Source organism: Salmo salar, chromosome ssa14 (genome assembly GCF_905237065.1).
Source record: "Salmo salar chromosome ssa14, Ssal_v3.1, whole genome shotgun sequence".
NCBI classification, from domain to species: domain Eukaryota; kingdom Metazoa; phylum Chordata; class Actinopteri; order Salmoniformes; family Salmonidae; genus Salmo; species Salmo salar.
In genome coordinates this window covers 8,382,703-8,398,912 of record NC_059455.1, presented here as the reverse complement: position 1 = coordinate 8,398,912, position 16,210 = coordinate 8,382,703, and the positions used below count along the sequence as shown (strand labels likewise).

At 41.5% G+C, this 16,210-nt stretch overlaps 1 protein-coding gene and 1 long non-coding RNA gene across 2 annotated transcripts in view; both read left to right on the top strand.

Annotated features, from left to right (window-relative positions):
- LOC106568709 (fibroblast growth factor 12) overlaps window positions 1–16,210 on the top strand; it is a 46,706-nt gene that overhangs the window by 12,253 nt on the left and 18,243 nt on the right. Inside the window, exon 4 of the mRNA XM_014139284.2 lies at window positions 9,570–9,673. Within this exon, the coding sequence (XP_013994759.1) occupies window positions 9,570–9,673 (104 nt within the window). The remainder of the gene's footprint in view (window positions 1–9,569; window positions 9,674–16,210) is intronic.
- Window positions 12,277–14,366, top strand: LOC106568710 (uncharacterized). The gene is made up of 3 exons (XR_006758739.1): window positions 12,277–12,594; window positions 13,287–14,131; window positions 14,255–14,366. It is a non-coding gene; the product is annotated as an uncharacterized lncRNA (long non-coding RNA).

Here is a 16,210-nt window from a genome sequence, read left to right as displayed (position 1 = left end):
TAACACTGATTCCTTCCAAACCACTCTTTGTTGAATATGCGATTTCCAATTTGTTGTGTAATGTTTATGTCCGATGGCCGATGATCACCGATACATTTTATCTATTATTTCTCGTCATTATTTCTCTTCATTTGACAAGGATTAAAAAGGATTTGCCAGTAGATTGTCGACTTGATTCATGATGATGACTGCTAGCTAAGATTTTGAAAGTAAGATGTTGACATGATCAGCTACTGTACATATAACGTGATTTGATGTAATTTTATCTGTGGCCAATGACCTTGAGCCTTCTTGGCTTCTTGGCTCAAGGGCTCTTCTAATGTAACTCTATGGCAGGACCCAAAGGGTATAAATGTTCAATGTCTACCCTTACTAAGGACTTAGACTTGAGAGCCAGTTTCATAGTGCTTGATGGTTTTTGCGACTGCACTTAAAGAAACTTTCATAGTTCTTGAAACTTTCCGTATTGACTGACCTTCATGTCTTAAAGTAATGATGGACTCTTTGCTTATTTGAGCTGTTCTTGCCATAATATGGACTTGGTCTTTTACCAAATAGAGCTATCTTCTGTTTTCCACCACTACCATGGTAGTGATGGAACTGAACTGATTGGCTCAAACGCATTAAGGAAAGAAATTCCACAAATGAACTTTTAACAAGGCACACCTGTTAATTTAAATGCATTCCAGGTGACTACCTCATGAAGCTGGTTGAGAGAATGCCAAGAGTGTGCAAAGCTGTCATCAAGGCAAAGGGTGGCTATTTGAAGAATCTCAAATATGTTTTGATTTGTTTAACACTTTTTTGGTTACTACATGATTCCATATGTGTTATTTCATAGTTTTGATGTCTTCACTATTATTCTACAATGTAGAAAATAGTACAAATAAAGAAAAACACTTGCATCTCGAGTGGCACTGTGGTTTTAGGCACTGCATCGCAGTGCTATCTGTGCCACTAGAGATCCTAGTTCGAATCCAGGCTCTGTCGCAGCCGGCCGTGACTGGGAGACCCATGGGGCGGTGCACAATTGGCCCAATGACGTCCGGGTTACAGGCTGACTACGCCGTGCGCTCGCGTTGCAAAATAAATGTAGAAATCTATATTATTCAATTATTACACTGCTCGCGCGCGTCAACGAGCGTCTGAGTTGCCAAGGGCTAAAATAGAAGTCAGTTCTATTTGTGACACAGATCGCGCTGTAAGTCCTGCCTCTCCCATCTCCTCATTGGTTTATAGAAGCAGGTACCCACGTGCCATCTCCTCATTGGTTATACCCACGTAGGTGACTGAAAGACGGTGGTGGTAATGCACCTAATTTCTGAAAGTTGCCAATCGCAATATAGAGTCCAGAGAAGATAAAGCCTGGAAGGAGGAGAGATGACTAGAAATTATTCGGTTGACCATTTTATGTGTGGATTAATTGTCAGAGTAGAGGACCTTGTGCATTTCAGGTAAAATAACAACTCAATGTTTATATCCCAGGACAAATTAGCTAGCAACAGCAAGCTAGCTAAATAGGACAAATTAGCTAGCAAATGCAAGCTAGCTAGCTAAATTGCCATAAATGTTTAATGCTTTTCGACCTGTCCCCAAATTAATGTAATTGTTTCAGAGTTTGTTTTGATATTTTAACCTGCGTGTCGTGATCGCGTTTGGTGAGGGGGGACAAAATACATTTATGCATGATGGTGCACAATGGCGCATGCGTGTAGCCGGTTTGGGTTCCGTGTTAGGGGAGGGTTTGGCCGGCAGGGATGTTCTTGTCCCCTCGCGCACTATCGACTCCTTTGGCTGGCCAGGAGCAATGCACGTTGACGCGGTCGCCAGGTGTACGGTGTTTCCTCCGACACATTGGTGCGGCTGGCTTCCGGGTTAAGTGGGCATTGTGTAAAGAAGCAGTGCGGCTTGGCTGGGTTGTGTTTTGGAGGACGCACGGCTCTCGACCTTCCTCTCTCCCGAGTCCGTACGGAACTTGCAGCGATGGGACAAGACTGTAACAACCAATTGGATACCACGAAATTGGGGAGAAAACGGGGTACATTTTTTAAAATAATAATAGAAAGAAATAGAAAAACCCTTGAATGAGTAGGTGTTCTAAAACTTTTGACTGGTAGTGTATATATTTTATTTTTTATTTTATTTGCCCTACCTGCCCTGAATGATGGGTCACCACAGGGTGTACGAGGTTTTACTGCAGAAAATATGTTTTGAACGACAGTGTCCCGTCCTCCCAGGCTGCTGGCCTGGAGTAGGATCAGATAGGGCCAAAGTAGTGGAATAGTGGTGAGTTTTCAATGGGTGCAGGGTTAGTTGGTAATTTTGCACAAAGTGTAATGAATTCATATTTAAGCAATAAGGCCCGTGGAGGTGTGGTATATTGGCAATATAGCACGGCTAAGTGCTGTTCTTACGCACGACGCAACACGGACGTGGACACAGCCCTTAGCCATGGTATATTGGCCATACAGTATATCACAAACCCCCGAGGTGTCTTATTGCTATTATAAACTGGTTACCAACGTAATTAGAGCAGTAAACGTAAATGTTTTTTCATACCCGTGGTATACGGTCTGATATACCACAGCCAATCAACATTTAGTGCTCAAACCACCCCGTTTATAATACAGAATAGTAGGCTGATACACAGCCAATATAGTAGGTGGCAGTCTGCACCTATAACATCTGTTTGCAGATTGCCATAATACCAAAGAAGAAGAAGGAACTTACAGTTAGTTATGTGTCATTTCTGGCGTGCATGATCATGAGCAAAGTCATTGTAGCCTATCATTTGTAAGAACCATGAGTCATGAGCACGGGCTGACTTGGCTTTGCTTTACCGCAGCTGTACCGCAGCTGTACCGCGGTCCATTACAATGTAGAAAAACGCATATCAGCTATCTTTCCATATTACCAGCGCTTCATTTTATTATTTATAACTATTTCTATGCTGGATTCGTAGCCGTAATGAAGATGACAAAACTTTGGAGAAAACAATAGATGGCGAAGTCAAAGATAGGACAGTGGTTGCCATCTGTGGCAATGTTTTCCCTAAATCAATGCTTATGACAAATCCAGCTCCAGAACCATCCATAGAGCCAGCTGGCTAATCTTTTGAATACGGTGTAGTACATTTTTTTATATCCAACAACAGATAACATTAGCTAGCTACATAAGGTTAGCAAAATAGCTAGTTAGCTATCTAGATAAGGTTAGCATGCTAGCTAGCCCTATTAGTTGATGTTCATCAACTCCACTGGTAAATTACCACACCTAATTCTTGAATGTGTATAAGTAGCCTTCATCATTCTTCGGAGGTGGAACCTAAACATGCATTTCATCTCTAGGACAGGAAATTATGTTGAAATAGTGGCGACAACTTCCTCTGGGGGGTCCTTTAAATGAGTTATTGGGAACGGAACTGTTGCATTGTTCTAGGAGTGATGCTGCACTGAAAAGGGTTTTCTGTGAATTTGACAGCAAGTTATAGGCAGCTCAGTGGCATGTAACATTGTGTTTCATATTACAGTACACCTACTGTAATATAAATACAGTATCAAAGCAAGTACTGTGTAATGACACACAGTACAATACCATAGAATTGACTGTATTTAATGGTAAAAATAATCAGAATGAATGAATTAATTAATGAAATTCATTGAGAGGAGGGGTTTGCATTTCACTGTAGTTTACTGTAATTACGGGATTGGTGCAAGCAGGTTAGCTGCTACACTGTAAAACAGTAACTTGTTTTTACAGTAATTTACTGGCAGACAGTTACCTGTAAGTTACTGTAAAAAAAAGTGTTACCGTAAATTCCAAATAAACTTTGGTTAAACAGTACATTCTTTGGAATTTATGGTACCACCCTGTATTTTTTTTTGTATTAACCAACAGGTTATTGGCTGCCAGTAAGATACCGTGAAAACAACAGTATTTTTTTTACAGTGTAGGTAAAATGTTTACAGATTCCAGCATAGGGCGGCAGGTAGCCTTACGGTTAGAGAGGTGAGCCAGCAGCCGGAGGGTTGCCAGTTCGAATCCCTACAATCAGGATTGAGCGCCCAGATAAGTAGATCAGCATCAAACTACTTCAGTTTGGAAAGTTTGCCCCAAAAATCTTTTGGGAAGTGAGTTGTATCAAATCCTAGATTCCGTTGCTTGCCGTGGTGTCCTTGAGCAAGGTACCTAACCCCCCACAACAACAGCTCCCTGTGTGCCCACACCTCTTCAAAACATACATATATATGCGTGTCTATTTTTAAGCAGAAGTTAAATTTCAGTTGGACCTTGTGTGTAATTGACCAATAAAGTGATCTTAATGAATATTTTGTGTTTTATATCACTTACACTTCTAGAGGCCTTAACAAAAGCTTCCAAACTGGCAGCAACTACAGGGCAAAACAGACAAAAAGGCCATGACAAAATGCTCAACCATTTGAGACTTGCTGCCACTCCAATGTGTCCCCTATATATTTTACAATTGATGGGGCTCTAAAACCACATAAGAATAAATACCTCTTACAAGGCAAAGTTTATCCAGGTCATCTACAAGACCCTGCTAGGTAAAGTCCCCCCTTATCTCCGCTCACTGGTCACCATAGCAGCACCCACCTGTAGCACGCGCTCCAGCAGGTATATCTCTCTGGTCACCCCTAAAGCCAACTCCTCCTTTGGTCGTCTCTCCTTCCAGTTCTCTGCTGCCAATGACTGGAACGAACTACAAAAATCTCTGAAACTGGAAACACTTATCTCCCTCACTAGCTTTAAGCACCAGCTGTCAGAGCAGCTCACAGATCACTGCACCTGTACATAGCCCATCTATAATTTAGCCCAAACTACTACCTCTTCCCCTACTGTATTTATTTATTTTATTTATTTTGCTCCTTTGCACCATATTATTTATATTTTATCTCTGAACTTTCTTCAAACTACAAATCTACCATTCCAGTGTTTTTCTTGCTATACTTTATTTACTTTGCCACCATGGCATTTTTTTGCCTTTACCTCCCTTATCTCACATCATTTGCTCACATTGTATATAATCTTAATTTTTTTTCTACTGCATCATTGATTGTATGTTGTTTTACTCCATGTGTAACTCTGTGTTTTTATATGTTGTCGAACTGCTTTGCTTTATCTTGGCCAGGTCGCAATTGTAAATGAGAACTTGTTCTCAACTTGCCTACCTGGTTAAATAAAGGTGAAATAAATAAATAAATACAATTTGGAATTTAGTAACATACTGTCCCTTTTTTTTTTACAGTAACTTACAGGTCACTTGCTTCCAGTATTTTTTTTTGTGTACCATTCGAAATACAGCAATTCTTTCCCCACCCACAGCATTATCCCACAATGCACCATCATTTACAGTATGCTGCAGTAAAACATTTCTGAGTATTTTACTGTTGATAATACCCCAAATTACCGTATAAATGACCGTTTTCCATTACAGTGTGGTTTGGGTCAGTGGTATCTGGGAACTCTTCTCAATACCCAGTAATGCTGGCCCAGGGATGGAGGAGTGCAGTAAACTGCAGTAAATAATTCAGTAAATAGAACTAAAAATACCTCCTTCTCCATTTGTACCAAATTAATAATTCCCTCTGCGAGAAGCTTCATGCTCAGAGACAGACTGAAGACGACACAGAGAGGAAAGGAGAGAAAAACCTGGCCTAGCTGGCTCATGATGTCTTAATGCTATCATTTCTGTTTAAGAAGTTATTGCATAACCAGATTGCAACCAACTGCACTGTTGTTCATCTGAAGTGCTTTTACTGATTGGAATGATTGAAAATTGCACTTTGGTTCATTCAACCTTCTATTCAATTTTTCTGAAATCAAATTATGATTTTGTCAGATCAATGGGATTTTTTTTTTATTGAATGAACACTTCTAAGTTGCTTTCAACACCTTGCGCATGTGCGTCGAATATAGGTGGGGGCAATGTAGTGGCGGCAGCCTATCAGAGGAGTTGGAGGCATGGCTAATTTGGAGTGTGGCTTTCAGGTTGTTATTTTATACTAAAGAGCCTGATAAGGTTTCTGTGTTAAGGTAGCCTTTGCTTGGTTATGACATTGATGGCAAAGAGCCTGATAAGGTTTCTGTGTTAAGGTAGCCTTTGCTTGGTTATGACATTGATGGCAAAGAGCCTGATAAGGTTTCTGTGTTAAGGTAGCCTTTGCTTGGTTATGACATTGATGGCAAAGAGCCTGATAAGGTTTCTGTGTTAAGGTAGCCTTTGCTTGGTTATGACATTGATGGCAAAGAGCCTGATAAGGTTTCTGTGTTAAGGTAGCCTTTGCTTGGTTATGACATTGATGGCAAAGAGCCTGATAAGGTTTCTGTGTTAAGGTAGCCTTTGCTTGGTTATGACATTGATGGCAAAGAGCCTGATAAGGTTTCTGTGTTAAGGTAGCCTTTGCTTGGTTATGACATTGATGGCAAAGAGCCTGATAAGGTTTCTGTGTTAAGGTAGCCTTTGCTTGGTTATGACATTGATGGCAAAGAGCCTGATAAGGTTTCTGTGTTAAGGTAGCCTTTGCTTGGTTATGACATTGATGGCAAAGAGCCTGATAAGGTTTCTGTGTTAAGGTAGCCTTTGCTTGGTTATGACATTGATGGCAAAGAGCCTGATAAGGTTTCTGTGTTAAGGTAGCCTTTGCTTGGTTATGACATTGATGGCAAAGAGCCTGATAAGGTTTCTGTGTTAAGGTAGCCTTTGCTTGGTTATGACATTGATGGCAAAGAGCCTGATAAGGTTTCTGTGTTAAGGTAGCCTTTGCTTGGTTATGACATTGATGGCAAAGAGCCTGATAAGGTTTCTGTGTTAAGGTAGCCTTTGCTTGGTTATGACATTGATGGCAAAGAGCCTGATAAGGTTTCTGTGTTAAGGTAGCCTTTGCTTGGTTATGACATTGATGGCAAAGAGCCTGATAAGGTTTCTGTGTTAAGGTAGCCTTTGCTTGGTTATGACATTGTACTTGCTAAATGTGAAGGTCTTCTGTAAATAATATTCTATTTTATTATTAAAAATGTTCAAGTTGTTGAATAAACTTAGTTTACAGGGAATGTATTTCATTCCAAAGTAAAAACAAGATGGTTAGTATTTACATTAAACATTAGTCTGTATTTGTTATTTATTAGGTTTAACCAAAGGGGAAAAGTTGAACTTGAAATATAGGTTTGTTAATAATCAAATATAACAGTTGACATTGAATCATATAATTGGTTTCAACAAATGTAGTGTCTTTCAATTGGGAAAGACAAACTCATTTACTCGTAACCAATTGAGGTATTTTTGGATGGGTCATTTTTTACCTTGTGGTCTCTTTCAAAACCAGGTAAAGATGCATTTTTGCCATGATGAAATCAAATTATTCAAATTGTCATGGTAAAGACGTCATATTTTGGTTGTTATCTGGTTAGATATCCAGATTACAACCAGATAAAAACTGCTTGCTAAAAACCTTTCCCTAGACAACCACTATACAACGTGACCATGATGTCTGTTTTTCCCATTGGGGGAAGGATAGAACATTTTGGAATACAGTAAGAGAGAGCTGGAGAACTGTTGAGCAATAGTTACTAATAGGCATGTAGGGAAGGGAGGGAGGGTTGAGAGATGAGAGATCGAGAGGGAGAGAAATGGAAAGTGAATGCTTGGCATTCAGGACCTATGGATCTGTGTGATGGATTATTAGAATAATAGATTACCTCCACCCTTGAACTGCTCGACCTCCTGACCTCTGCTACATTATGTGATGCCGAGATGGCAGGAATAATTTACTTTCAGGAGTCGGTTTGGTTGTACTTTTGGGATCAGCGGAAAAAACTCTAACTGCATACTAGGTGTGATGGTGAAACCAAATAGACATTTCAATTACATTTATTTGGCCTCTAATTTTCCTCCAATAAAGAATGCTTATTCTTTAGGCAGCAAGCTGAAGGCAAATCTGACAAGGATAAACTGTTGATTTCAGAGAACAGGAGGAATTCATGTACAAATACAAAACATTCTGTTTAATTATCCAAAATTAGGCATTTCGTTTCTAAATGTCATGATATTTGTTGGTGGGTTGATAAAGCTGGTTTAGGGTACAGGAGACTGCAGTTACAGTACTGAGTGGGCGTCTAATTGGTTATATGATTGACTGGTAGGTTAGTACACAATTGCAAGAGAGTGCTGGAAACCACCATTAAATTCATTAACATCTGTGTTCAATTTTGAGTCAGCAACCCGACACTAATTTCATTGCGTATTCGGTTGATCGCTCCTCTATAAGTACCTGCACAAATTGAGGCTCATGAAGACATCGCTGGTTATGGAAGACCAACTCTATATACAGTGCTAGTTCTTCGCCTGCTCTATCATCTCCATGGCTAATGCTCTTGTTTAGCATTAGCTGTTAGTGTAGCTGAGAGAGCCTTCTCTATCTGTCCCAGTAAGCCCCCCACTTCCTCCCACCAAATTTCACCCAAAGGATGTCTCTTAGGATTATAGGAACTTCCCTTCCTATTTGCACAGCCCAGCACTTTCTAAACTGTCCCGGAGTTTTATTATCTACCGAGCCCATATTAGAGCATCAAACAGGCTTACCTTCCCTTTTGGATTCGCCTTGGTCGATTACAGCTCCTTCAGAGGGCTGACATTCCTAGGAGTTGGTGTTCTTGAGTCACTTTGACACATTTGTCTGCCCTTTCGATGAATGAATATTTCTGGAAATCTTTTTACACTCGCATATGGCAGATTAGGCCAGCTTTAGCTGTTGTCTGTCAGCTTGGTTTGGTCGTCAAAGCAACAGAGGCCTCCGTCAGAAAGTGCAACCGAGTGATGGATGAATGAAAGAGAGAGCAAGGAAATGGAAAAGAAAGGAAACTATGAGATGCTGGACAACCCCGCCACATTGGGCCCAGAGTACAGTAGCTGAAAGATCCAACAAAGCCTTTTCAGTGTAAGTGTATCTCCTGCCTGGAGATCCTCAGGGGACAATTTATACTATAGCTAGGCGAAAGCGGCATGTCGATTTTTATTGAGTGAAATTGAATCTGCTGGGCGGACAGACGTGTGTTGGCACCTCTCTAATCCCTGTGAGCTTTATCTGAGCTTTATCTGATTCCGTCACCACTTAACAATCTTCTTAGTGCTCGTGCTGTATCCCTAACCACTCGACATGGAAATCCACCACTAGAGGAAGTCCACTTTAGGAATGAGTCCACCTGAGAGAGGGATGTCCACGTTTTGTCATATATTTGCTCTCAGGGAACACTTCAAAAGGAGTGCCCACTTCAGAGGGAATTCTGCCTCAGAAGGAAAATACATGCTGTATAACTGCAATGTCAGCCACTGTTCAAAAACCCCACTTTAAGAGGTGTCATACAGGAACATCAGTTAGGTCACACTGGTGTCAGAAGTGGGATACATCTCCTGGGTAATTCAGTTATAACTGCGCACAGCAGGCCGTTCACAGGAAAAAGTTAAATACTAAAAGTGCAAGGTCAAAAGGTCTCAGCTGAGTAATATCTGTCTTTTCTCTCTCTCGCTCTCTCTCTCAATCTCTCTCTCTCAGCCCTGTTTAATCTAATTCCTGTGGGTCTGAGGGTGGTGGCCATCCAAGGGGTGAAGGCCGGCCTCTACATTGGAATGAACGGAGAAGGATTCCTCTACAGCTCAGTAAGAGCCACCGCCTCTCACAGGCGTGTGTATGTGTGTTTGTGAATGTTTGTTTATGAGTCCATGCGTGTCTTTTTGTGGGTGTATGAATACATGCTAATGTTGTGCAGTGTGCATGCGTATGTTTTTGTATTTGTTGTTCTTGTTTTGTTTTGTAAAATGTTTTCCTTCATTGTACCACATTGGTACACATTGGCCACATTCATTCTACATTCATACATATTTCAGTTTCTGTATTTTTGTGTGGAGCTGTGTAAAACACTTGTTTTATTGTGCAATAATTGCTACCTTGTTCAATTTTTCTTTCTAGTACCGTGCATGCACTTAATGCAAAAACGGGTTTCACTTTAAGAAAAAATACAAACTGCCCCTAAAATCAAACTTCTCCTTTTGACAACTGCCTATGTGGCATCGATATGTGTCAGAAACATTTATTCTTGTGTCAAATGTATTTATTTAAAAAATGTTTTTATTATTATAATTTTTTCTCACCAATTTTGTGATATCCAATTGGTAAAGTCTTGTCCCATCGCTGCAACTCCCGTACGGACTCGGGAGAGGCGAAGGTCGAGAGCCATGCGTCCTCTGAAACACGACCCAACCAAGCTGCACTGCTTCTTGACACACTGCTCTCTTAACCCGGAAGCCTGCCGCACCAATGTGTCGGAGGAAACACCGTCCAACTGGCGACCGTGTCAGCGTGCATGCTGATGTGCAGCGTGCATGCCTGGCTCGCCACAGGAGTCGCTAGAGTGCGATGGGACAAGGAAATCCTGGCCGGTCAAACCCTCCCCTAACCCAGACAATGCTGGGCCAATTGTGCGCTGCCTCATGGGTCTCCTGGTCGCGGCCAGATCTGTAGTGACGCATCTAGTACTGCGATGCAGTGCCTTAGACCGCTGCGCTACTCAGGAAGCCCTCTTGTCTCAAAATTGACTACAAAGTGTAAATAGGATAGATTTGGTCATGAAGTCAGTCTCGTCCAAAACAGAGTTTGTAAGTGAGTTCGTCACGACTTACTGGAGGGTTGGGTATGGGCTACTTACAGTTGAAGTTGAAAGTTTACATACACCTTAGCCAAATACATTTAAACTCAGCTTTTCACAATTCCTAACATTTAATCTGAGTAAAAATTCCGTCTTAGGTCAGTTAGGATCACCACTTTATTTTAAGAATGTGAAATGTCAGAATAATAGTAGAGAGAATTATTTATTTCTGATTTTATTTCTTTCATCACATTCCCACTCAATTAGTATTTGGTAGCTTTGCCTTTAAATTGTGTAACTTGGGTCAAACGTTTTGGGTAGCCTTCCACAAGCTTCCCACAATAAGTTCGGTGAATTTTGGCCCATTCCTCCTGACAGAGCTGGTGTAACTGAGTCAGGTTTGTAGGCATCCTTGCTCGCACACGCTTTTTCAGTTCTTCCCACAGATTTTCTATGGGATTGAGGTTAGGACTTTGTGATGGCCACTCCAACACCTTGACTTTGTTGTCCTTAAGCCATTTTGACACAACTTTAGAAGTATGCTTGGGGTCATTGTCCATTTGGAAGACCCATTTGCGACCAAGCTTTAACTTCCTGACTGATGTCTTGAGATGTTGCTTCAATATATCCACATAATTCCCCCCCCCAACCCCCCCTCATTATGCCATCTATTTTGGGAAGAGCACCAGTCCCTCCTGCAGCAAATCACCCCCACAACATGATGCTGCCACCCCCGTGCTTCACGGTTGGGATGGTGTTCTTCGGCTTGCAAGCCTCCCCCTTTTTCCTCCAAACATAATGATGGTCATTATGGCCAAACAGTTCTATTTTTGTTTCATCAGACCAGAGGACATTTCTCCAAAAAGTACGATCTTTGTCCCCATGTGCAGTTGCAAACCGTAGTCTGGCTTTTTTTTATGGCGGTTTTGGAGCAGTGTCATCTTCCTTGCTGAGCGGCCTTTCAGGTTATGTCAATATAGGACTCATTTTACTGTGGATATAGATACTTTTGTACCTGTTTCCTCCAGCACAAGGTCCTTTGCTGTTGATCTGGGATTGATTTGCACTTTTCTCACCAAAGTACCTTCATCTCTAGGAGACAGAACGCGTCTCCTTCCTGAGCGGTATGACAACTGCGTGGTCCCATGGTGTTTATACTTGCGTACTATTGTTTGTACAGATGAACGTGGTACCTTCAGGCGTTTCGAAATTGCTCCCAAGGATGAACCAGACTTGTGGAGGTCTACAATTGTTTTTTTGAGGTCTTGGCTGATTTCTTTTGATTTTCCCATGATGTCAAGCAAAGAGGCACTGAGTTTGAAAGTAGGCCTTGAAATACATCCACAGGTACACCTCCAATTGACTCAAATGATGTCAATTAGCCTCTCAGAAGCTTCTAAAGCCATGGCATAATTTTCTGGAATTTTTCAAGCTGTTTAAAGGGACAGTCAACTTAGTGTATGTAAACTTCTGACCCACTGGAATTGTGATACAGTGAATAATCTGTCTGTAAACAATTGCTGGAAAAATTAATTGTGTCATGCACAAGGTAGATGTCTTAACCGACTTAACAAAATGATAGTTTGTTAACAAGAAAGCTGTGGAGTGGTTGAAAAACGAGTTGTAATGACTCCAACCTAAGTGTATGTGAACTTCCGACTTCGACTGTGTGTGCCCACTTTTGCCGATGATGCCCAATTGCCCAGAGAAAACACATTGTGGTCTTTCCCCAGCTGCCATGTGGACATTGTTTCCAAGTTTGCATATGGGTGCCACACACACACATTTCACTCGGCAAATTGGAGGGACAATTACCTTCAATAAAGTTGATGCAAACTTCCAATGCATTTCAACAATATTGCCAAATGGCCAGGAATGGATGACCTCCGACACGGTCACTTCTGCCGCATGTCAACCGTGAAACCACTGGTGTCGGTGAGTACTTTAGCAAAGTAGATAGCTGGTACTAGCAATTAGCGACGTTTGGTTATACAACATTATTTGATAACGCTAGCGAGCCAGACTAGCTATGATACCACAGATGAAAGAGGAATTATACTGTACTGTAGCTAGCTAAATACATAAAGCTAACGTGTAATGTAGCTTGTCAGAGGAAGATGTGCAGCTCACGTTAGCTAGCTACCTTGCTAACAACAGCTAACTGTAGCCCATTGGCATTTAGGGTCAATACAGGGCAGGCACTTGGATACTAGCTAATCAGAGGATATAGCAAGCTTGCTTTCAATAATGTTTTAACTCAAACTGGCTAGTTAACGTTAGCTGGCTGGCCAACTCATTTCAACTCAGGCAAAGATTTTGATAACTTACCCTGATTAGCAAGAGTTAGCTAGCTAGCATTTGGGGTCTTCGTCTGCTAACCCAAAACAACATGCCTGTTCTCATAAAAGTTGATTGTGGATTTTCTAGGGCAAAAATAAATATAGCTATGGCTCTGTCAGCAAGCATTCAGAAAAGTACATAGTTGGTTGCATATTAACTGTCAGCATCACCGGCCTTAATCTATTTTGTCGTGACAGCCCCTGTATTAGCATATAAATTACTTCCAAACTAAAGTAAGTTATTTTTCTCGCTAAATGTTTATTGATGATATTTTATTTCATTCACAGGCTACGTACAAAACCTACCATATCAGGAGCTGTTACAGAAGGCTGAGGCAGTGACCAGACACCAGTCCTGCTTCAGAGTAATGGAGGACACTTGAATAAGGTTGGTCACATTTGATTTGGTTGAAAGTCCTGGAATTCACCTAACCACCATTGATAATGTAACCAGTGCTGTATGACGGAGGAAGGCCCCAAAAAAATCAGAGGAAGGCCCAAAACATTTTCAAAGACTCCAGCCACTCAAGTCATAGACTGTTCTCTCTGCTACCACACGGCAAGCGGTACCAGGTCTAGGACCAAAAGGCTCCATAACAGCTTCTACGCTTAAGACTGCTGAACCTGTACCCCTGTACATTGACTCGGTACCGGTACCCCCTGTATATAGCCTCATTATTGTTTTTATTATTATTTTTCTTCACTTTAGTTTATTTAGTAAATATTTTCTTAACTCTATTTAATCAACTGCATTGTTGGTTAAGGGCTTGTAAGTAAGCATGTCACGGTAAGGTCTACACATGTTTTATTCACCGCATGTGACAAATAAAATTTGATTTGATTTGTGTACAGTATGTTGTAAGGAGGTGCCCCCTTCCACTGTGCCAATGGACTACTCCTGGGCCTGAGTGAATAATGTCAACCAGTCAATGCCAAGCTGGCACGTGTCCCTTGTGAATTGGCTGTGTTCAATTGTGTATGGCTTCCATGACTGAATGGTGACAGACTTTCTCTCTCCCTCCCTCTTTGATATACGAGTTGGGTCAGATATAGGAGCCTAAGTCAGGCTCCTTTATGACAAGTATCTGTGACAAGAGGGACCTGGAGCAGATCTACGCTGCCATGGACATCAGGTATTGGCAAACACCTCAGAAGGGACAAAAGTCGATAAGTAATAAGATAGTACATCACAAGTATTTAGTAATATCACTCTTTCAATACATGTCACTCATTAACTCATCCTTGTTTTACTACAGATGGAGGACAGAAGAGATGCTTTTGAAATGGAGTCCTCAGGTTGATACTGATGTCTGAATGGGACAGACATAGATGTTGCACCCAGCATTCAAATTATACAAATATCTATTACTTGTTGTGGTCTTTTGTTATTATTGAATCGGACTGTACTATCAATGTGTGGGGGGGGGGGGGACATACAAAAACGTATAATATTTGCACGTTGTTATATTAGCAGAACACTGCTTCTACAGTGTTATGTGAAGTAGGGTTTATTCTACATGGAACTGTTACACTCGAAAGTTATCTACGTAAGTGGCTCTGGATAAGAGCGTCTGGTAAATGACTAAAATATCAAATGTAAATGTAATAAGTTCAGCAATTGCACTCTTCTAATATTAGTGATTAGGCTACTAACCTTCTGGAGGAAGCTTTGAATTGGTCAGTAGCCTACAGAGTGGTATGAGAAGTGCGACATCCTCCACATCGGCCTGTAGTTATTGAACTCGGCCTGCTGGACCCATGGGTTGAAGCAAACTCTTGTCATATCCAGGATGGAGTGTCATGCACTCCACTTCCCCTGTCCCCTGACTGCACCTGTCCAAAACTTCTAAAACATGACATAGATGGAAGGGACTTCATCACCCACTGGAGACTTGAGGACAGGACCTCACCCAGAGAGCTGTACATGTCAGATTTGGCCAAATAGACAAATAGAATGCCATTCTAGTTCTGGTTAGACCGCTGAAGTTGTACAATACATAAACATATTTTTATTTGCTAGGTAAGTGTAGGCATACTATCTTTATCAGCACATCAATATGATATTTACAGCATAAAATGTTTTGTCTATGTAACACGAACACACATCATTTTTGTTGTTGATAAATGTATCTACACTCAAGCTTGACGATATTTGTACGAAGTTGACGTGTAGCTTACACCTGTTGGGATATTAGTAGATCTAACAGCGGGCATAAGGAGAGACAAGACGAGAAAAACTGTGCCAGTTAAAGAACTAGTGTTGTAGGAGAGCTGAGCTGACTCAAGACCGTGCATTGAACTCAGTTGACACCATTTCCACAGTAACATGTCTTTACATGAAGTGATGAAACATTGAAACTAAGTTGCAAGCTATTTTGGTAGCAAGGTGTTGTAGAACAATTGTCTTATGAAACGCATACCAGACACTGGCTCTTGCTATCTTGCCTTAACTGATTTCACAGAGAAATATCAGCTAGATAGGCTAGACAGCTACAGCTATCCCCAAGCTATACTAGCTAGCTGCTGTCAGCTTGGCTAAGCATAAGGTCAGCACAGGCTTTAGCCTACACATAGAACTGAATTAGCTGACCACCTTGAGATGACAAGTCAGTCAGGAGGGGAGAAGTCCTTCACTTCAACATTTCGTTCTCTCCATAACAAAGCTAGCTTAGTTTACCTCACTGTACTCATTACTGCCTTGTTTGTTGCAAAGACACACCCAAGAAACACCCACATCAAACCACACCCACAAGACAACTCTCGTTTGGCTTCAGTCATGGCCGCTAACATGTATTAATGACCAAACTTCAAAACAAGGCCAAATCAGGAAGTTCAGTCGTTCTTTAAATTTAGGATGAGACAATGTTTCTGTGGGGCTCAATTGTGGGTGGGGGGTTGGGGTGTGTGTTTGTGTGCGTGATAGCTGTTCCCATTGGTGACGAATGCATGCCTCTGCACTGACGGGAGAGGCTTGAGCACGTTTGTGGGAATGTGGTGCAGCAGAGAGAGAGAGGAGGATCTCAGATGGGTTACGTAACGGACAGCAGCACAACTTTCTAATCCTGTTAAAGACTATGTACGGGGAGAAGAGGGGTATGTGGTCCCCCAGGAGTGTCTGACTGCTGAGGGACTTGTGGTGCGGCTGTAATGGCCATCTGATCGCTGCTCAGCCGTGACGAGTCTGTCAGAGAGGGTAGCTCGGCTTTAGACGT